The sequence below is a fragment of the Anoplophora glabripennis genome, unplaced genomic scaffold (genome assembly GCF_000390285.2).
Source record: "Anoplophora glabripennis isolate ALB-LARVAE unplaced genomic scaffold, Agla_2.0 scaffold195, whole genome shotgun sequence".
Taxonomy (NCBI): Eukaryota; Metazoa; Arthropoda; class Insecta; order Coleoptera; family Cerambycidae; genus Anoplophora; species Anoplophora glabripennis.
This window is the reverse complement of record NW_019416334.1, coordinates 427,391-448,991: the sequence shown is the minus strand read 5'-3', so window position 1 is coordinate 448,991 and position 21,601 is coordinate 427,391. Positions and strand designations below refer to the sequence as shown.

The following is a 21,601-nucleotide window of genomic DNA, read 5'->3' as shown; positions in this document are numbered from 1 at the left end:
CTTTGAAGTCCTTCTATTTATTTTCATTCTTTTTCAGAGAGAGAGTGTACACAGCGCTGAAATTCACGTTAACGGTTAATATAGCTTTACCGTTCGACCTAAACACGTGTTTTCGGTAATCAAAACTTTAAATGCGATTTATTTGAAACAGCATTTTTGAAGCTTGTGTTGGTGATGAAAAACAGTTTGACCGATTTAGCTGAAACTTGTAGGATTTCTTCTTTATGATATCAGCTTCTAGTTAAACTAAAAAATTTGGAATTTTATATTGCAAAACTCAATAATTATTTAAAAAATTACCGAAAAATTGTTAATTTTTGAGAAAATTTTCTGCCAAACAATGAAATTTTTATTTTTTTTTCTGGGCATTTATAGATCAAAATAACGACCCCAGGATCAACACAACGGATTCGTATGGGTTCTCTTTGTTCACATATATCCGCCATAGTGGTGTACCGATTTTTGAGAATTTCAAAAAGTGCCTATATTTCAGAAACTAAAAAACTTTGACCAAAGTCGAATTTACCAATTCTGGCTAGTCATGGATTCACCTATCACCTATTACTGGCTTCTCTGTATTATAATTCTTTAAATCAATATTTTAAACAGAATTTAGTTATGGGCTTGAGAAAATTGGCACTTATCGATGGAATGCCTGACACAAGGGCTCCTGCCCTTCGCACTAAAGCTCTCATTTGTTTTTATAAAATTTGTGTTTTTTATTCGTTTCACATCAGGTTTTTTTATTAGTTTTTAAAATTTCAGTAGGACAATAACCTTTAGGTTACAATAATAAAGATGTTTATATTTTTGATTTATTAATGTAAAAATTGAACAGAAGCGTAGACAATGCTCTCCTCAATTTTATCGTAGTATATAATATCTTGTGTATCTTAAGATTGTAGCGCCAAAAGATTATCTAGGTAAGGGCATTTCAAATAGTGAGTAAAGAGTGTGTATTGGGTACACACTTTGTTGTCTAAGAACTAACAATGCCACATTAACATAAAATATTACATTATTTTAAAAGAAGCACTGCATATTCTTTCCTTATTGGTGAAGATCTTCATCTGTTGATTCCAAAAATATAGATTTTATTGACACTTTAGTTGAATAACTCATATCTTAATTAAGTTTTTTTTTATTATACTCGTGTAAATGTCTATCTAAATATAGTTAATAAGTGTTAATATGTCATTTTTAACAACCTGTACAATCATGCTTCTCTCAATTAAATTTAATTACATTTAAAATTAACAAAAACGATTTATGTAACTGATTTAAAATGCAAGTTTTCAATCTTTTTTGTGCATAATATTGTTATTTCTTATCTTGCTACTGTAAGCATTATTAATCATTGAGATAGGATATACTATTTTATCAATATGTAGTGTTTATAAATATAAATTATCAATATTTATCATAAAACCAAATCTTTCTTTGTCAGGCATAAACTAAAAAAAAGTAGAAAATTGTTGTTTTTAGTTTAATTCCATAATGATATAAAATGGATTTTTAAATTGTTATATGAAATAATTCAGAGTTCATAGCTCAAAAGTAATATAGAATTCCCTGACTTTTTCAAGTTTTCCTTGACTTATAAAAAAAATCCAGGTCACTTGTAGTTCATTTTTATACACTAATCAGTGTTTATGCATACAATTTTTTCTAGACTGGAATCCACAATCTTTTTTATACACAAAGAACCTCTTATAAATAGAGTTCGGGGTTTTCACCGGCTGTCATAGGTATGTTCTTCAAAAACAAATAAATAAACAGGTAGGTATAAATAAAAATAAATAAATTTGCATACTTTATCAGCAAAAGGACATTTTTTTCCCCTTGGCGCGTTCGACATTATTGGAATATTAAATCACGTATAAACGAAGTAAACGTGAAGCCAATAATTACCGTTATTACTGGTTTCGTACGATGCGCTGTAGCGAAAGGCCGTCGCGACAGCTATGATCATCCGACCGAGTCCCGAACTCTACTTAAAAAGGTTTCAAAACCACAAATAGTTTTTTCTTTTAAGAATCCAGGGTCAGCTTTCACAAAATTTCCAGTAGCAAACATCAAATTCCCCGACTTTCATGAATACTTTTAAAATTCCCCGACTATTCCGTTTTTTGTGAAGAATAATGAATTCCCCGACTTTTCCAGGCCGCTATGAATCCTGTAACTGCACTCTTTATACTTTTCAATAAAAAACTTTTGTTTCAGCAATTACTGTAAATGTTAACTTATTTGTGGAAGCAGTTTGGTCTTAGTCTAGTAAATGATCTAAATTTGTTACATCGCAATACAATCAATAAAAGACACATTTTTTCACTTGTTTTTCAAAAAACTATTAATTACAAAATTCCAACAGAGGTTTAACTTTAAACCCGTTTCTTTACAAAACGGTTGATTTCAGCAACAAATACTAAAGAGTACTTTTTGTACTTAAATTGAATGTTTAGTCAAAAATTACATACAGTGCGGAATAAAAGTTATGGTTATTTAAATCCAGGTAAAACACTGTAAGTGCTGTCCTCTAACATTAAACAAAAAACTAAGTAAATATTTGAGTTTCTCATCGTCAATACTCCCAGTTTCCCGAATTTCGTCAAATTGCCATGTTATTGAACAAAAATATAATCAGAACACTAAACAAAAAATTTTTTTTGACGCTCTATGTCTCAAGAACCAAGCCGTTGCGGACCCATGATGATATGAACTTTTTATCTTAAAATTTATCAAATATTCACCCTTTAAGGTTTGTACAAGTACTTAATAAGCACCCTGTATACATACCTGCATTATGATTAGCGGCAATAGCAGTACTGTTGTCCCAGGTGTCAATAGGCTTGCTGTAGGAGTTGCTCCTATTGCCCCTAGGTGGATACCGGCCCCCAGCCCGGCCCCCGCCTCTGCCCCTTCCGCCCCCGCCTCCTCTCGTCGAGGACTGCCTACCACGGCGGTCTCTGTCCCGCTGGAAGTCGGGACGACCGCCGTCGTCCAGGTTACGCTCGTTTTCTTGCCTCTCTCGACCGCGCCAGCCACGGCTGTCGTTGTGACGGCCATGCAGACGAGGGGGACCCCCGCTTTTATTGCGCCCTTTCTCCTTGTCACCCGAGCCACCTGTCTGGTTGGTGTCGTTCCAATCGTCCACGGCTACCGTATCGTCCTGTTTTTCCTGTTTTCCCGCAGAGGCTTGTCTGTTCTTTTTCTTCTTGACGCGCGTTTCCCACTTACCCTACAAATTTATAACGATTAATTATTTTTCAAATAAGTCCGAGATCTTCAACTGAAAATCATCCCTGCACCAAAAAAAAATGAAACGATTAACTGTCAAAGAATTAAAAAATATACTTCTGTACGACGCTGTGAAGAAAGAATATTTACACACAAAATGGTCCAAGTGTTAATTGTGAATTGTCACTATGTGATACAAAAGATTATTTTAAGTACAAACCTTGATAGAACGATTCTTTTTCAAGCTAAAAGGTGTTTTCTGAAATACCTCTGAATACGTTTCACGTAAAGTTATAAAACTTGGGACACCAATTTATCCAATTAGAGTAAAAATTCACGAAGTTGAGACTTTGTCATATGCGTACGAAATTGTCATTTTTTAATATAATTTTCATAAAACAAAGACATTATTTTTACAAATGAGTTAACCAATAACGAAGATATGGGGCATCAATATTACTAGGAGCCTTAGAATTTAATACCACTAATTATTCTGGAAATTCTGTTTGAGTTTTATATTTCCATTGGTATTTCTAAGAAAAAATATCTCTTTCAGTTGTTCGAAGAATAATCCTTAAGAGTTATCTATTTTTAATTTGAATTGAAACTGTCACAAAAACAAATCCAAAATAACAAACTATTAAAAAAGACACAAACTATGGGAATTTCTTATTAGAAATGCAATTTTTAATGTGATGTGTCAAAAACCATTGGCATATAAATTTTCTAGGAGCATAAACTCTTGAAAAAAAATCTAAATTTCTAAAAAAAAATCTCAATTCAAACCTGACTACTACACTGTGCATTTAAATGTAAATATACTGAAAGCAATTTTTATTAATTATGTAAAGTACATTTTCTTAGGCATTTGGCCAGACATTAATTAGCAGTAATTAACTTCAAATCTCAAGTTATTTTAAATTTGATGAACATCTGCAGAAATCATAAATTTAATTTAAAAATGAATACCACTAGGTTGCTAATTAAAATACCCAAGGAAACAAACCAAAATATTTAATTTGTAATTATTTCAATATATCCTAATCTTCAACATGAACATAAACTTATATATTTGGAAAAGGTATTTAAAATACCATTTTAACAATATATTCTATTAACATATTAAATTCATTTATAAAGAATTTAGTTTTGAAACACAAGGACAATTATAATTAAATTAACTTTTAATATGGAGGTGAAATATAAAAGTTAACAGTTGGGTGACTGAAAAAATAAATAATCTAAAATTATGAGCTTTTAGTTATTGTGGTACAAAAATCAATATTCGTATGTCAAGGTGATCAGTTATTTACAGTTTTATAGATAAATGACTGCAACTACAATTTCAGTTTAAGTGGATTAGTATTGGTAAACACTTAGTACGAGATAATGGATTTTAAGAAATGTAAACTATAAACTATTAGGTATTTAGAAACATAAGCACATTGTTGTTACAACAAAAAAAAACTGTTAATGATTAATAAGAACATAATTCAAATAGTCAACAAAACAAACAATGTACTTTAGTTTGTATTTATATAATTAAAGTAGTTTCAAATTTTATGAACGCTTTATAAATGCACTTCATTTTTAAAATCTCAGTTTTTATAAATAAACATTTACTCGATGCAAAAATATGCAATTTCTTCAATTTAAAGATGACAACTATTATTAGTTAGATGAAATTAATTATGTTAAGAAAATACATATATATTTCTTTTAATTTTGAAGGACATCCTAAAAATAAATAGACCTGATACACAAAGATTGTTGAAAACACTGTGCTTAGAAAAAATAGTTATGAAATTAAAAGAAAAAATATATATATTTCCTTTTTGTGGAGTAATAAATTGTGAATTACAGTGAGATACTTACAGTGCCCATATTTTCAAAAAGCATGTTACTCGCCAAATTTATATCATTGTCACACTCATGAAGTGCCAAACATACTTCTTCTTCGGACCTATGCGACATTTCAATCAGCTGTTTAACTTTATCTTTAATACTGGGGTCCTCACCTTTGGAATTTGCGTCTCTATGTTGCTGTTTTTCACCACTGCCTTTTCCTAAAATAATAGACATTTAGAACACCAAAATATATTTCACGGAGGCTATTACCACTTTCTGATTTGTCTGACTTGTGAGATTTATCGGCCTTCGCCCCCTTACCACCTTTAGAGGTGGTCCGATTACTCGAGCTCATCTTTTTTTGTACAGTATGTACAGAGTTACTATTTACAATCTACTGGAATAGAAAGAAGTAATGTCAATGTCAAATGTAGCAAAATTATTATATTAGAACAAACTACATGTAAAAATTGATAGAAAGAAAACACTAGATTCCACTATAAGGCCATTGACACTGAAGCTGAATATATGACCTTATTACGCGTGTTACATCAGTTCAACGTCTGGTAAGTACGTTTTCGAAAAACGAGGGAGAAAAACGATAATTTTACGGGAATAAATATTTTCCTGTTATTTAGTTTAGATGTTATTGTGACATCGGCAACACTGCAAAATGCCGTCATACAAAGGACCTAGTTGTTATTATCATCTTACGAGCACAGCATATAAAAATTTACCAAGTTTTCCAAGAACCGTGTTTGTATTTTTCACTAGGGTCTACTTCTGAACGTTATTTTACCAGCGAACCATTTTTATCACCATGTGGATAGACGCCATTTCAAGGCTTGTAAAGCTAATCTGTATATTGACAATTAGAATGTTTTAAGGATAGATATTGAAACATCTATTAGTTTAACTGTCCTTTTAGTGGAGTCTAATGAAAATATTAAATTTTGTTAAGAAATACTTAAGATCACTTTCACTAACACTGTTTTTTTTTTAATTATGAAAAACGGAGGCCGTTAACCATACCTGCACGAATGTGTTAATTCTGCAAACCACAACGCACTAAAGGTCACGTGACTGGGCAAAATGGCCTCCAGCCCCCGTAAGGGCGGGATAATTAATCACACGGTACGACTTGAAAAATAAATACAATCGAAAATAAACTAGTGATAGATGGTTCACTTGTAATCATTTAAAATATTCTCAAATTGACACAGCTAATAATTATGACGAAATTAATGTTTCTTCGTATTCTAAAGTTTAATCCTAGATGGAGAAGGTAGTGAAGAAACCTTCTTTGTCGATTTTTCAAACTGCCATGCTGTCAATGTCAATTGTCAAATATTTTCTGTCTGGTGTCAATTTTTCAATCAAATTTGTGTGCGAATTTGATGTATGCGATGTGTAGTTATCGAAATTTCATGTCATATCGTTTATAGTTAAATTTCAACTGTTAGATTTATTGTCTATCGCAGAATATGGATTATAGAATTGTGATTAGGTATAGATAGTCTATTTATATATGTTAACTCATGGTTAATCTATCAATTTGTGACAAATCATGTATGTACTACTGTTAAAGTATTTATTTATATTAGGTAATTATTAAACTAGCTAGAGCATAAATAGCAAATGTGCATAACGTCAAAAAAAGACAACTCTATTTCCTTATTTTACAATGGATTTGAATTCGATATCCTAGCTATAAAAACGGATTCAAAAAAACAAGTTATGCAAGTGTAAAATCCAGAAAAATTTTAAAATTCACTAGTTAATTTTACAATATTTAGAGATGTACTAAATGCGATATAACGGCTTAGGGCATTGTGATTATCTACCTGTAAAGTGTATTAAAAATGCATTGCCACAGAATAAATTAATTCAGTAATAAAAATTATTAGTAACATGGCGATGGCCCACCTCCACCCACTTACACCTACCTGATGTGCACACTGTCGATATCACACTTTATCACTTATAATAATACACTGAACTATATATACACATGCTGTTCTAAAAATCCTGCTGTTCTTCCAATATGCGTTAGTATTAGGCGCCGCCCTTTTCCAGAAGATGACTAATCCAGTTGAAAATCCTTCCAGAAATACCTGCCATTTGCTTTGGATATTGCCATCGTGCCACACTTTTGTCACCGTATGGCCTTCATTTATCCATGTTTTGTCCGTGTAATCTAAGATTTAGTTTTCGAGCTTTTAATACTTCTTAATTTCTTCGCCATATTGCTATTTCCTCTTTTTCTATCAGCATACTCTTTCGGTTTCGTTTTATAAAACGGAAATTAATGTCGCGCATAGTTCGCAAAAGCATCCCTCTAGATATTCTAAGTAAATTTTGATCCTGTGAAATAGCGGTCTGAATTTTTTTTATTGTCAGAAGCCCATTTTTAAAATAGCATCCAGCTTGAATTACTCCCCATTTTTAAGAACACGAACCCAAAATCAGTAATAAATTAATTACAATCACGATTAAATTAGTGGAGATATCCTCGGACTTCTCCCGCACGTACGCCTATTTGCCTGTACCGACAGAATTGCACGGAACCGAATAAACGCAACCTAATTGACATCACACACCAAACACCAATGAGTCTAGAATTTGCTGCGGCACAAGAGAATCGGAGCAGAATCTGGTGCACACGCCAAATGGAACAGAATATCCTAAAATTTTGCAATATCGACTGCTCTGAGAGAATCCGGCACACAATTTTATACGAAGAATTTACAAACGGCTCGTACTTCTCTTTGTATCGACTGCTAAAAATCATGAGCCGGATTAAAGATGAAATCATCGTCTATTATTTCGGGATCCGACTGTAGGAGATTCATTATTGAAGGTATCGTGGGTGTTATAAGATAATAATATCCTTATGACACCCTAGGCACCATAATTATTTTAATAATATGAAAGGTAGAAATAACGCATGAGACACTATTTTTCTCAACTTTATTTCTGATCAGACACAACACAAATTAAGCAAAACGCTTAAACCATACAATACCATTTTTTTAGTTAATATTATATAAGTAAATGATATATCACTTTAATAACATGAACCTTGTATGAAATTTTAAATATGAAATCATGACTATAATATTAGTTATATACAGTTACGATACAGTATCCATATAACATTAACCTATCTCAAATTAACTATAGGTATGCCATATTATTTCACAATAAACCAAATAACATTAATCTACACCATGCACATGATTATGACCGTTACAAACGTTAACGAAAATGAAATGGAAATTAAACGGAATTGTACTTAAGATAAATACACAAAAATAAAAATTGTGCTCTATTTACCTTAACAGCTACGCTTTTAAATATATTAATATCTCTTAATACTTAATCCTATTTACAAAAAAATAATAATAATGAAAAATGGCGAATGAAACGAAAAATAGAGAGACTTATATACAAAGGAGAAAATAGAAAAAAAATTTGCAAAAAATATATATAAAATCACAACAGTAATTTACATACATTAACAGTCAGTCCTATAGAATAATACTATTTTCGACTATGTATTACAAAAATAATTCAGTCAGTTTCGTATAATAATGGACGTTAATATAAGACAGCATAATTATAATTTTTAATTGATCCTTGTTATGCCACTGAGAACAGAAACATGGGAAATGCTAAACGACTGTTTTCAAAGTAGGCAGTAATCACTATTCACGTTTTCTACAGGACCCTCCAACCAATTACTTAAGAGGGATCTACAGCAAGTAGGCAACCAGCAACACATTTTCATGGATTTTATTACACAGTTTGTCTAAATATGAATTAATGCACCAATAACAAACTTTCCTCCATTCTAACGCAGATTTTCTATAAAATGGAGTTAATTTGGAACTCAAACTACTTTTTGTTGGAAAGAAATTTGTAATTTGCCGCATTTGAACAAGCGGCATCGTAAATTACAAATTTCTTTACACCAAAAATTTAAGTTTCAAACTAAGTCCATTTTATAGAAAATCTGCGTTAGAATGAGGGAAAGTCTGTTATTTGTGCATTAATTCATATTTAGACAGTGTAATAAAATGTGTATAAAAATGTATTGTTGGTTGGCTATTTGCTGTAGAGCCCTCAACACAGTACTAAGATCTGTATTTATCCCCAAGTTAACACACACAAGTTTTTTCAATTTTGCTGAAAAATCGGGTGTCTTTCTATTATTTGGATTTACCAGAAATATTAAAACACTGTGGGGTACACAAATAGCAACACCGATTAATTTAAAAATGGAATAACAGTTCATGATAATCTTGCAGGGAAGTTTTAAGACATTTTTTATCGCTTTCGTATTGTTGCTATCTTTGATATGAAAGTTGGACTAACTAAACCGTTTTAAAAAGAAGGTGCAATATTTCTCCAATCGACTCACCTTCCTTAAGCTCTTACGGGAGGTATTGTAACCTCTCAGGTTTAAACACCTCGGAACTTATAAATTGAAAGATCCTGTATAACTGTGATTTGAAACATCGCTATTTTAAAATCAATTATGCTAAAATGGCAAGAGTAAGTACAAAATTTGTTGTTGGGCTAGTTTCCCAAAAGTAGCCCACACCAAACAGTTTCTGCAATGACACAAGTTGCGTTTTTCTTGCATATTTAAAAGTTCTTTTAGAATTGAAACAATTTTGTAGATTAAAATTCAAGCTTCAGTTCAGTTTCACGTCGTTATCCGAAAAAGAAACGATGTTATTGCAAAAACTATTTTATAAGTCTTTCTTATTCCACTAACAATCTGGAAATATAAGATATGAGCTGGAACTTTCAAGTTTCAGCTAAACGACGACACTTTGATAGATGTAGAACCCTAGGGAAGTATTTTCCAATTTTTCTATTCTCATTACCTTAAATTGCTTTTGATTACATCGAATATGCAGTTTCAACATAAAATCGAAATGCTAAATAACAAATATTACAACTAGAGCAGTAAGATTACACCCCTACAGATACATATCCGGCTTTCTTCTTCCGTTTAGTATATTTTGGGCGCCGACCTGTCGTTGGTTGACTTGGCCCTTTTCAAAGTGGCGCCCCTCTTTATCTGATCCATCAGCGATTCGTGGCACACCTTCGGATCGGGCTGTAAACCAATGACGACGTTAAAAAAATGTAAATAGGATATAAAAAAAAATCCGCTTCCCAAGCAGATAAATTAACACGATTCGTTTTAATAGGCTGTTAGAATGTAAGTCACATAATTTAAAAATAAACTTTTACGGGTAACAGTTCCATAAATAAATGAACCTATACAGAGTGATTCAGAACTGATAGTTAAGAGGTCTCTATAGCAAATAGGCAATCAGTAATACATTTTTATAGATTTTATTACACAGTTTGTCTAAATATGAATTAATGCACAAATAAACAGACTTTCCTCCATTCTAACGCAGATTTTCTATAAAATGTTCTATATCATGAGTTTAAAACTCAAATTACTTTTTGTTGTAAAGAAAGGATCCCGCACAATATATATGGAAAATGGTCTTTCGGTTTCCAGGGTCACCGGGGGGTGACCGTCGGCCATATTGGATCCGCCATCTTGGATTTGGAAACTATGAAAATCTATAGTACGATCATATTCGATGCAAAGTAATAAATCATTGCCTGTCAAGGGAACCAATGAAGTACGCCTTTAAGGGTTTTACAAATTGAATAATTTCTTTATACATTATGAAGGGACGAGGGGATCAGTTCAGGTCTGGCACCCTTGTTGCTACAAAAATTCCTTTATTCTCATAAACTATTTATTTTAAATGTAATTTATTATAAATCCAATTTGTTTCCTAAATTCCACATATGTACTACATTTTACCTCTGTACGCGCCACCGTTGTGTACTTGTTTTTTGGAAGCGCTCTCTAATTGACGGCAAAGCTCGCCAGGTTAGTATTTGACGTATAACCGACCAGTTCGTACACTCGATGCACCTGGGCGACTACAGCTACTACCAGAACACAGTGCGTATGCAGCGGTATTTCAGATTTTACATTGAATTTCATTTTAAATTTGAAATGATTTATCTTACGCCTCCTAAAAATGATGACACGATTTTCCTTTGATAAAAGGCCGACAATTTTTTGCTCTACTTTGCATCGTATACGATCCTACTATAACTTCATATTCACGATCAGCGACCATGAAATCAGACAAAAACATTGAGTAGAAGAATGCATGACTGATCGTCGGCCATATTGGGTCCGCCATCTTGGATTTGGAAACTATAAAAATCTAACTTCATATTTGCCATCAGGGACCCTGAAAACCCCCGAGAAAAAAAATCAGACATAAATATGCTGTAGAATGACAAGGGGTTAACTGACCTACTCATCGTAATCAACGACCCTAACTTATTAGTTCTCATCAGCGTGTCATAGGTGAGACAACTGACAAACGAACCAGGGAATCAGCACAACAGATGGAGCCATTTGCGCTTCCGCGTACAATGTATTTCCTTGTCGTGACGATACGACGCATAACAGCTGGTTCGTTCGTCGGTTGTCTCACCTATGACACACTGATGAGGACTAATAAGTCCAAAACCGGACTGTGCCTGGTGGGTTAAACTGACGAACGACTCTAGGTATTGCGAGTATAATTCAGTGCCGGTAGGGGCATATAGCTCTAGGAGTAGTTGTTTCTCGCAACACTGACAATTAAAAGCGGCATTGTAAGTTACAAATTTCTTTACACCAAAAAGTAATTTGAGTTTCAAACTAAGTCCATTTTATAGGAAATCTGCGTGAGAATGGAGGAAAGTCTGTTATTTGCGCATTAATTCATATTTAGACAAATGTGTATTAAAATCTATAAAAATGTATTGCAAGTTGCCTATAGAGCCCCCTTAAAAGAAAATAGAACAAGTAAATTGGAAACCCCAAGTGAAAATTTTTATACCAGGATATACCAAATAAGTATTTATCTTAAAATTCTAACTTGGTAAATTTACCGACCTAAGGTCATCAAAATAATTTTTTTCCATTTCCACAAAAATTTTTTTACCTTATATCAAAGTTCTCATTATTCTCAACAACTTTTATTAAAAAGCTTTTTGATATCTCTTCCCGGTCTTTATAAAATTATGTGTTGACAAAAAACACTGGTTTGATCAAGTCTGTTACTGATTTTATCCGAGTTGTCGTGAAAAACCAGATACTGCATTGTTCCTATTCATTATTGACATGTTTTAACTATTATTGTGCAAATTTACTACATAAATTATAAAAAATGTATTATTTGAAAAACATTAAATTCTGAATTTTAAGAAGTGCGAAAAGATTCAAAATTAGCAGTAGGGCTTTATACAGACAAATTATTTATATCAGTAATGAATACAAACATTGAAAGTATCTTGTTTTCCTCAACAGAGCTGATAAAATCAGTAACAGACTTGACCGAACTAGTTTTTCTTTATTTCATTTGAACGGTAAAAGGTACTGAGAAAAAGTTGTTGAGAAAAATGAGTTCTTTCATATGATGTAAAAAGTATGAAATTGGGGAAAGCAATTTTCCTGTAACGTCGACCGACCATCAGTTTTGGTCACCCTGTACACTTATAAATCTAGACGCCCTGCATACGAATAAATTTCATAGACGTAATGATTATGATCACAAGCACGCATTCACAAAACACGCAAAATAATGTTAAAATGGAGCAATACAGCAAATAAAACATTAATTAATCCTAAACCAAGTCTGTTTTTATCTGAAAATTTACGGTTGACAGCGGCAACTAACTGGTAAAAGGAACAGTACTTGCTGCGTTCTTTTCCTCAGCACGTTGGACAAAGTAAAGTAAATTAGTTAATTAATAGCGCAAAAAGGCCTCCAAATAGCGATCACACTATTTCTCACCTTATTTCAATTAACTCAAAACTTTTCGTCATAGTCGAAACTCTGGAAAATACGAACATTGTTATTAAAAAGCAAAGATATTCGGCAAATCTTCGGGATTAACTTCAAAACTGTTTGAACTTTTACTACACGAAAATACTGTTATGCAAAATAATGAATCACTTTTTGATTTTAACATTTTTTAAAATCTGATTTAATAACTTTGATAATTCGAAATTTTTCAAAAATATCAAACGATTAAGTATCTATTTCTCAATGCTTGCAAAGATTTCTCTAATTAATACAAAATTCAATGATCAAGTCCTTTCACCGATTTCCTAATATCGACCCACCTGCGCTTTGCTGTTGATGAGCTGCCTGATCTTGTTGGCCTTGAGCTGGGGCTGTTGGACGTTGGAAATGTGCTGCTGGGCCAGCTTCGCATTGAGCGAGTCCAAAAAACTTTGACCGGGGCCGCTTCTTTGCTGGGTCAACTTGTTGACTGGCGAGTTGCTGGTGGCTGCCGTTGGTTCGTCGGAATGTCTTCGAGAGGCTTTGGGACTCAGCTGAGGGGCCAACTTGGCACTGAGGGAGGCTATGAAGTTCGAGCCAACGCCACCCGGCCCTAAAAAGAACAAGATATAAAAAAAAAATCCTAAAAAAATATAATGGGAAAGCTTTTGTCATGTCCAAGATTCCTTACCGTCAGATTTTCGGTCCGCGCTCTGCGACCTGAAATTGTTGATTCGTCTTACGGCGGTGGGGCTTCCGCCGCCACCCATTATTTGGGACGGTTGTGCATATACTACTCCGCCCGACTGCGACACATACGACACCTTCGTCTGGGACTGGAACGTGCTCAGAACGGGACCCTGAGTCGGGATGGTTGACGAAGTTTGCACAGTCTGTATGTTCTGATAAATATTTTGCGTGGAGGCCGACATCCTTCTGATGGAATTCGGGCTGGCCGGCATGTGTTTCAGTTCTGTGAGCGCTTTTACAGTTTCTGCCACGTTGATACCTGAAACTGGGACCGAAATAAATCGTGGAAATTCATTTTTAAAATTCAAATTCATTGTTATCCAAGCAAAATAAGTAACACAGTTAAAAATAAATGCGCGTGTATTAAAAATCGATAAGAAGTTGTTAATACCTGGCGTTTGAGCTTTTTGTTGATTAGTGGGTTCCAGCAAAAATGCAGGAGGCGGTGGGAGGTGCTCCAGACTGCCCACAGAAGAAACCGTATTCGTGATGGAAGACGTTCTTCGGATTGGCGGTGGTGGCTTTTGGGTTTGCATGGATCCACGTCTCAAGAGGTTATTTCGCATTGTACCACCACCTACGGCTGTAAAAACATATGCATATTATAGTCCAATCAATCTGTCACGGCCTTATTTTAAATTTACAAAAAATACCACCTGGAAACAAAAAATATGGTGATATAGGAAAAAAATTCGAAGATTTTTGCTGTGGCGCATAAACGGCGAAGTTAACCTAAAAAATTCATAAAAGTCAAAAAACGGTTTTTGCTAATAAAAAAAAAAACTCCAATCGAAAAAAGTTAAATGAGAAAGTTGTAGCTATTAAAAAAACCTATCGATTCGTATTTTTAAATATATCGAATGTTATATTACTTTTCGAGATATATCGAAAAAAACGTCAAAAATCGACTTTTTTTGTTTTTGCTGTATCTCTTGCAAATTAAGGTTTTGAAACTTGAATTTTTGAAAAAAAGGTCATCTCGAAAATTGGCTCTTCTAGCTCGACGAATAGTCGTAGAGAAACGAATTAGGGCTCATTTTTTTCCTTAAGAGTTGTACTTTCATAGTAAAAAAGAGTAACTTTTTTCAAAATCATCTTTGGACACTTGAAATGAATAAAATCGTTATCATTCTTTTTTACCATGAAAGTACAACTTTTAGGGAAAAAAATGAGCCCCGATTCGTTTCTCTATGACTACTCGTCGAGCAAGAGCCGATTTTCGAGATGACCTTTATTTCGAAAAAACGATATAACTCGAACAATTTTTAATATTTTTTTATTTTAAAAAAGGGTACTTATTCGTTTGCCGAGAGCTACATATACATCAAGTAACAAGTTTCAAAATCTTAATTTACAAGATACAGCAAAAACAAAAAGTCGATTTTTGACGTTTGTTTCGATATATCTCGAAAAGTAATGTAGCAATCAATATATTTAAAAATACGAATCGATAGGTTTCTTTAATAGCTACAACTTTCTCAGTTAACTTGGAGTTCAAGGTTTTTTTTATTAGCAAAAAACTGTTTTTTTGACTTTTATGAATTTTTTAGGTTAACTTCGCCGTTTATGTGCCACAGGAAAAATACACTATCTTTCTTAGGATTTTTTTGCTATATAACTATATTTTTTTCCAGGTGGTATTTTTGTAAGTTCTTCTACCTATTGATTGGACTATTCCTTATATAGACAGAATTAATATCGTTAGAACAATATAAAACGACAAAACCTAACACTTGTATGTCACAATCTAAAAAACAAAGAAACAAAAAATATATAATATGTTAAGTTGTAAACTTCAAATAGACAACTAAAACGTTTTTGTGACTGAAATAGTTGATATTCCAGTTTTAACGTTCAAAAATTAAAATTCTATACTTCTTCCTATCTTTTTAATCTCTACCAACCTCTCACGTAAAATTTTTACAAATTCAAATAGAAAACTGAAAGCAAAGCAAACTAAACCGATTGTAGTGTCTTTACCTGTCATGGAGAGGGGCCGTCTTCTCACTGCATTAACGAGATCGTGGTTGCGGGGGAGCGTGCAATACTTGCTTGCAGTACCATTAACATCTAATAACACACACTAGTGATCACACACATGCCTGAGAGACTGTTAATATATGACTGTCGGATCAAAACTGCGAGGAAATCAGAGATGGAAAGGAAGATAAATGGCACAGAAAAGTGTGGCACACTAAACTGGAAAATTGGGTATCGCATGCCAATTTCTCTTTTCTTAAATGGGTAATTAGTTGATTGGAAAACCAAACGGTGTGACAGAGTATTAATGTTGATTGACTGAATTAGAACAGATATGATAATTGAATGTGTATTTCAAAAAAAAAAAAAAACTCCGGAAAGTTGCATAAATTATATATATTTTTTTCCATCCAGTGCTATTTTCATAGTGATTAAGTGAATTTTACTTATCAAATTTTGGTGTTGAATTGAAGATATATGGTGATTTACCACAAAGTCACGAAATTAACAATCAAATTATAAACATCTCGTAAACCTAAAAACTGAAAATTAAAATAAATGGAGTGGTAGCATATTCGTCCATTCCCATTATGCTGGATTAACTTTGGCCATCTTTTGCCCGTTTAGTTTTCTATTGTCACATCACATCAGGTGTATTGATATCTCTAGGCCACCTAAAGTAGTTCAATATTAGGTGTCACTGACATTGAGATTAGCAAACTAATAAAATAGTAAGAAAAAATTTGATATTAATTCTTTCAAAATCTTTTTAAGGTTCGGCACTTCGTACAAAAAAATATGGTAATTTTAAACTATCATGTCGCAAAGTTATACAGAAGCAATCTGGTTTTGTTTATAATGCAATTTCACTCTCTGTCAACATCTAGAGTTGGTATAAAAAGGTGACAACAGGCTACAGCGATAAACGAGCACATAGAACTAAGTTCGGGGGCTGCCCAGTAACGGCGTAGACAAGAATTTGTGTGCAGTTTACGAAACGAATTATAATTCAACTATTTATATGGTTTGTTATAAATTGATTTCCATAAAAAACTGAACCCCTGATATATTTTCATCATTATGGTTAATCGCAGTATTTATTTTAATTTCATATCTCGTATAATCTCACAAAATCTTAAAAATTGTATATACAAAAAACATACCAATATTATTCTTTAATGATAACCAATAAAATCTGAAAAGTGGTGTGATTTATGCAACTTTCCTCTGTACAGGGTGTTAAAAGTTTGACTGCCTTAATTTTAAAAGACGAGATAGAATATATTAAAATAAACAAAAAAACCCTATATGACATGGGTCCTAAACTCAACCATTGCCGAGGAAAAAATTATCAAAATCTCCAACTTGATGTACAAAAGTTCGATCACTTTTTTAAACTTCTTTATGCTTAATTCTAAAAAATAATTAACATTGTAATAAATTTAAAATTCAATCAAATTCATATTGAGCAATGTGACAATGGCATGGCGGTTTATTAACACGAGGTACTAAGGTGTCCAGCAACCACCAATACACAATTCAGTTGGTATCTGGAATTGGACCGTGTCCGAGTGTTTTTTGCGTACCACTATTTCCTTCTCTTGAGCTGTTTTCCAGCTAGTTCGCGAAAATTGGATTCGAAGGTGTCGTACGTGCATCGAAAATGGTGTGGACATTTTGAGCAAATGTTGTAGTTTGTTTTGTACTTGTTTAAAAATTACTGAATTTTGCTTTTTGGTAAGTACCTAAATTATTTTTAATGCGTATGATTATTTGGACGACGTAAATCTTTGGGTATTTTAATTACATATTTTTCAATTATGTAATTTGATTAAAAGTTAAGTTCCCGTTTTAAGAGATTCATAATTATTAAGATTCGAGCTAAAATTTAAGCACAACACTGTCTTCGTACTACAAAATCGATACATTTTATTTTATTTATTAAAAAACTGGAAAACAGTCGTCTTGAAATTTACTAAATGTTTCACAATAATAGCTGTTTACATTTTTTCCGTAGGACAAGTCTGCATTGTGCACACCTGGTGTGAATCAGCAGGTTAAGCAGGTTAAGCGCTGTTGTCACATTGTGAGGAAACTCCCCAATATTAATACTCGCTGTATTTTTTTGTTTACATATGATTACTCTATCTCACGCTGAAGTAATGGCAGTCAAACTTCTTACACCCTGTATACATGAAGGTTTCCACTTCTAATACCTTCTGCAGTTCTAATTTCACAGTACGGATATATGATTATTGAAAAAAATAAACAAGTGCAAGAAAAATCATGCAAACTCAATATTTCATGTCTTACCCTCAATGTGCTGTGAATCTTCAACCGTGAAAGTAGTCTGGCTGCCATAACCACTGGACGATTCTAGGGAACTTTCGCTAGTACTGCTCTCTTTTTCTCCCTCATTTGTCTGTAAATCAAGTAACGATCAATGCACATAACGAACATACTGGAACGGTCTTAAACCTATCAAGTGTTTCGGTAACTTATCGACAAAATTTCGGTACCTTTTCGGGAGGACTTGTGAATTCGGCAGGGGGCGGGGGAAAACTCTTTTCTTGCGCTTTGTTGGCCGCCATGCTGGCCAGTTCGTGCATATTCACGTACGTGGGCTGTGGAGCACTTTTCGAAAGGTGTGTGGGCAGAGGAGAAGGCTTCTTTATGACGGAAAGTTCGGCTCCTGGTGGCAGAACCCTGACACCTTGCATGCCGGCTATGGTTTTGGCAGGCACGCTGGGGCCACTAGGTCTTTCTAATGAGGAGCACCGCTGAGAGAAGACAAGGAATTACCCACACAAAATAAAACATTAAAACAGCAACGATTACGTCTAACACAAAACTGTAGCACCGTACACTTTTACTTACTGTTGGTAGAGGTGGCTTAGAAACCGACTTCACGCTGGACGCCGGACTTTTGGGTTGAGCTGTTGTATCGGTGGGATTCGACGTAACCGGACTGGCAGGCTGAGAAAGGCTCTGTTCCGGAGCTTGGAATGTATAAACAGTGAGAGGGGGCCTCTGGTGGCCTTTTTCGTAAGCTAAGACACGATAAGAGATCAGGTTTGTTATTCGATTAATTTTTTTATTGCATACCTGATGATATAGTATGCGGCCTGTCGCTGATTATAGCCGAGGCTGCTCTCTCGAACTGCATAGTTTCCTGTAAATTCGGCCAGGTTGACGTAGTTGTGGGAACAGTTGTAGCCGAGAAAGGTGTACAAGGAGTACTGGAGGCGCTGCTGTTGTTGCTGTGTTCTGACATATTAGAGACCTGGAATGAGAGCAAGAATTTGTGAAAAACCCTGGAACAAATATTCCATACGACTCTTATAAAGAGGTATTAGCATTGGAGTTGATAAAGGTACCATTTTGGTTACAACTTTTATATTAGCAACAGTTTTAGCTCGTCATGACTTCACAATTTAATTATTTACTGTGTTTCACTTATCTTATTTCAAACTGAAACGTTTCCACATATTTCAACTATTTTATTATGTTGCAATTTGTTTTTTTTTCATTCGACATGTTTCACTTGATATGAATATTTTCAGTAAATGTGAAAATATTAGGAGCATACATCCTACACTATTTTTTAACAATAAAAAAATTCTCAAAAATTTGTAACAATAAAAAAACAAAAAGTAAAAGGAAAAGCTTATCTAGTGTTGATAGTTTTTAATATAAACTGAAAAACTTCTTGATTATTTGTAAAAATATTTTATTCAAATTAATACAAGGTGATTCACTATATTTTGACTCCTCCTTTAACTTTTTTGTTCCAAGAGTTAAAAAAAATGTGAAATACCAAAGTTGCAGGATTTTTTATGAATTTTTCGAAAATCATAGTAGAAAAACAAATGAAGTCCAAACAAAATGACCGAGGATTAATTGTTAATTTAAATGGAACACCCTGCATATTTTTAGATATTTGAATAGAACGTTCCCTGTTAAGCATAGTCATATAGGGTTTGTTGGGTCCATCTCTAACAATAAGCGAGATAATATTAAAAAACGGAAAGAAGGTTTTTTATTAAGAAAATAAAATATTTTGTAATTGTTGTACGTTTTTCAGGCATTTCTGCCTTTTTTCCAATTACATAAGGATTTACAGATTTAGTTATAATATATTTTGGCATATTGGATGCGGTCTTTTCGTATAGATATTTTAACTTAAATAACGAGCGTTCAAATAAAAACGTGGTCGAAGTTGGCTCTGACACATTGGACGTAGGGCGTAGCTTATAGCGACCAACTTAACCTCATTTCTCAACGAGCTGTATAGCAGCTGTCAGTTTCAATAACAAAGCGGCGATACAGCGCTTTGACACATGACGTTTAAGTTCATTTGCTATACGCTACGCCCTACGTCCAAATTTTCAGAACCAACTTGACCACGTTTTTATTTGAACGCTCGTTATCACTAATTAGGCCGTGAGAGGCCTATTTACTCATGGACAATGATATGGCAGGCCATGACAGTGACAGGTGATGTTTTGACAACATTGTTATTGTTTGACAGTTTGTATTATTTAATTAAAATGGGTTACACAGAAGTAAAAAACTGAAATATTATAGCAATTAGAATAGAGTAAAGCTCTTCTTCATACACTATTATAATTCTTAACAATATTTCAATTTTCTACTTCTATGTAACCCATTTTAATTAAATAATAATACAAACCGCCAATGTTATCATGACATTACTACCTGGCACTGTCACGGCCTACTAAATAACATTATCCATGAGTAAATAGGCCTCTCACGGCCTAATTAGTGAGATTTAGTTAAAATACCTATACTCGTACACATTTTGGACAGTTATCAATGTCCGATATGTCAAAATATATTACAACTAAATTTGTAAATCCTTACGTAATTGGAAAAAAAGGCAGAAATGCTTGAAAGAGGTGTAACAATTATTACAAGATGTCTTATATTCTCAATAAAAAACCTTTTCATTTTTTAATATTATCTCGCTTATTGTTAGAGATGGACTCAACAAACCCTATATGACTATGCTCCGCAGGGAACGTTCTATCCAAATATCTAAAAATATACAGGGTGTTCCATTTAAATTAACAAAGTTAACATCCGCGGTCATTTTGTTTGGACTTCATTTGTTTTTCTACTATCATTTTTGAGGACTTCATAAAAAATCGTGCAACTTTCATTTCACATTTTTTTTATAACTCTTAGAACAAAAATGTCAAAGGGGGTCAAAATATAGTGAATCACCCTGTACAAAGAGGTTTCTAGCGAGTTAAAATATATTTCAAACTTTTAGATAATAAAGTGGTAAATATGTATAATTATTACAAAAGTCTACAGTTTTTTAAATTTGCTTACATTAGAATAATTGCTTTGCAGATAATTATTTTCATACTAACTAATCAAAACGTTCCAATTTAAAATAACCGACATACAAGGGTGGTTTCATGAAATGTGATTGTGATATATTTTTAATGAAAATGACTGAAGAACAAGTTCTGAACAAACAGAATCCCCAAAGCTAATATCTCAGAGAAAGTTTTTGCGAGAATAAGCATAAGCCTGATGATGTCCTAGGATTAGTGTTATCTAAATGAGTGAGTAGTACATCGGCCGATATTTGTCCCTTACCTGAGCCACACTGAACGATGACGGGGGTCTGGGATAGAGTGTGTCTTGAGAGGTAAATCCAGAGTCTTGGCTAGATACTGACATGACACGCATTGTACCACGACTTACGGGCTGTACGCCAACAAAATAAGAGAGAAAAAAAAAATAAAAAAACGTAACAAAATGTTAAAACTTATAAAAAGAAACAAATATAATTTATTGTAAAATTGAACTAAAAATGATATATTTCAAGTATATCTAATTAAAACCAACTAAATAGTTTA

At 33.3% G+C, this 21,601-nt stretch overlaps 2 protein-coding genes across 11 annotated transcripts in view; both read right to left on the bottom strand.

Annotated features, from left to right (window-relative positions):
• Positions 1-6,355, bottom strand: part of LOC108904739 (protein lingerer) — a 46,996-nt gene extending 40,641 nt beyond the window's left edge. For 3 of the 8 annotated variants that reach the window (XM_018707400.2, XM_018707406.2, XM_018707405.2), the window contains exons 1-4: positions 6,118-6,355; positions 5,356-5,482; positions 5,113-5,303; positions 2,797-3,238 (exon numbers count right to left, since the gene is read on the bottom strand). In XM_018707400.2, coding sequence (XP_018562916.1) covers positions 2,797-3,238; positions 5,113-5,303; positions 5,356-5,440 — 718 coding nt within the window. In that variant the 5' untranslated portion in view covers positions 5,441-5,482; positions 6,118-6,355. Of the gene's footprint in view, positions 1-2,796; positions 3,239-5,112; positions 5,304-5,355; positions 5,483-5,822; positions 6,039-6,072 lie in introns of those variants that run through there. The other 5 variants (XM_018707404.2, XM_018707402.2, XM_018707401.2 and 2 more) reach the window with 5 other exon arrangements.
• Positions 6,356-9,121: 2,766 nt separating this feature from the next.
• The window catches only part of LOC108904742 (metastasis suppressor protein 1), a 111,064-nt gene continuing 98,584 nt past the window's right edge, over positions 9,122-21,601 (bottom strand). Inside the window, exons 8-17 of one of the 3 annotated variants that reach the window (XM_018707409.1) lie at positions 21,339-21,449; positions 18,813-18,990; positions 18,585-18,757; positions 18,227-18,487; positions 18,021-18,129; positions 15,708-15,797; positions 14,119-14,310; positions 13,669-13,992; positions 13,319-13,590; positions 9,122-10,216 (exon numbers count right to left, since the gene is read on the bottom strand). In XM_018707409.1, coding sequence (XP_018562925.1) covers positions 10,109-10,216; positions 13,319-13,590; positions 13,669-13,992; positions 14,119-14,310; positions 15,708-15,797; positions 18,021-18,129; positions 18,227-18,487; positions 18,585-18,757; positions 18,813-18,990; positions 21,339-21,449 — 1,818 coding nt within the window. In that variant the 3' untranslated portion in view covers positions 9,122-10,108. Of the gene's footprint in view, positions 10,217-12,591; positions 13,029-13,318; positions 13,591-13,668; positions 13,993-14,118; positions 14,311-15,707; positions 15,798-18,020; positions 18,130-18,226; positions 18,488-18,584; positions 18,758-18,812; positions 18,991-21,338; positions 21,450-21,601 lie in introns of those variants that run through there. The other 2 variants (XM_018707410.1, XM_018707411.2) reach the window with 2 other exon arrangements.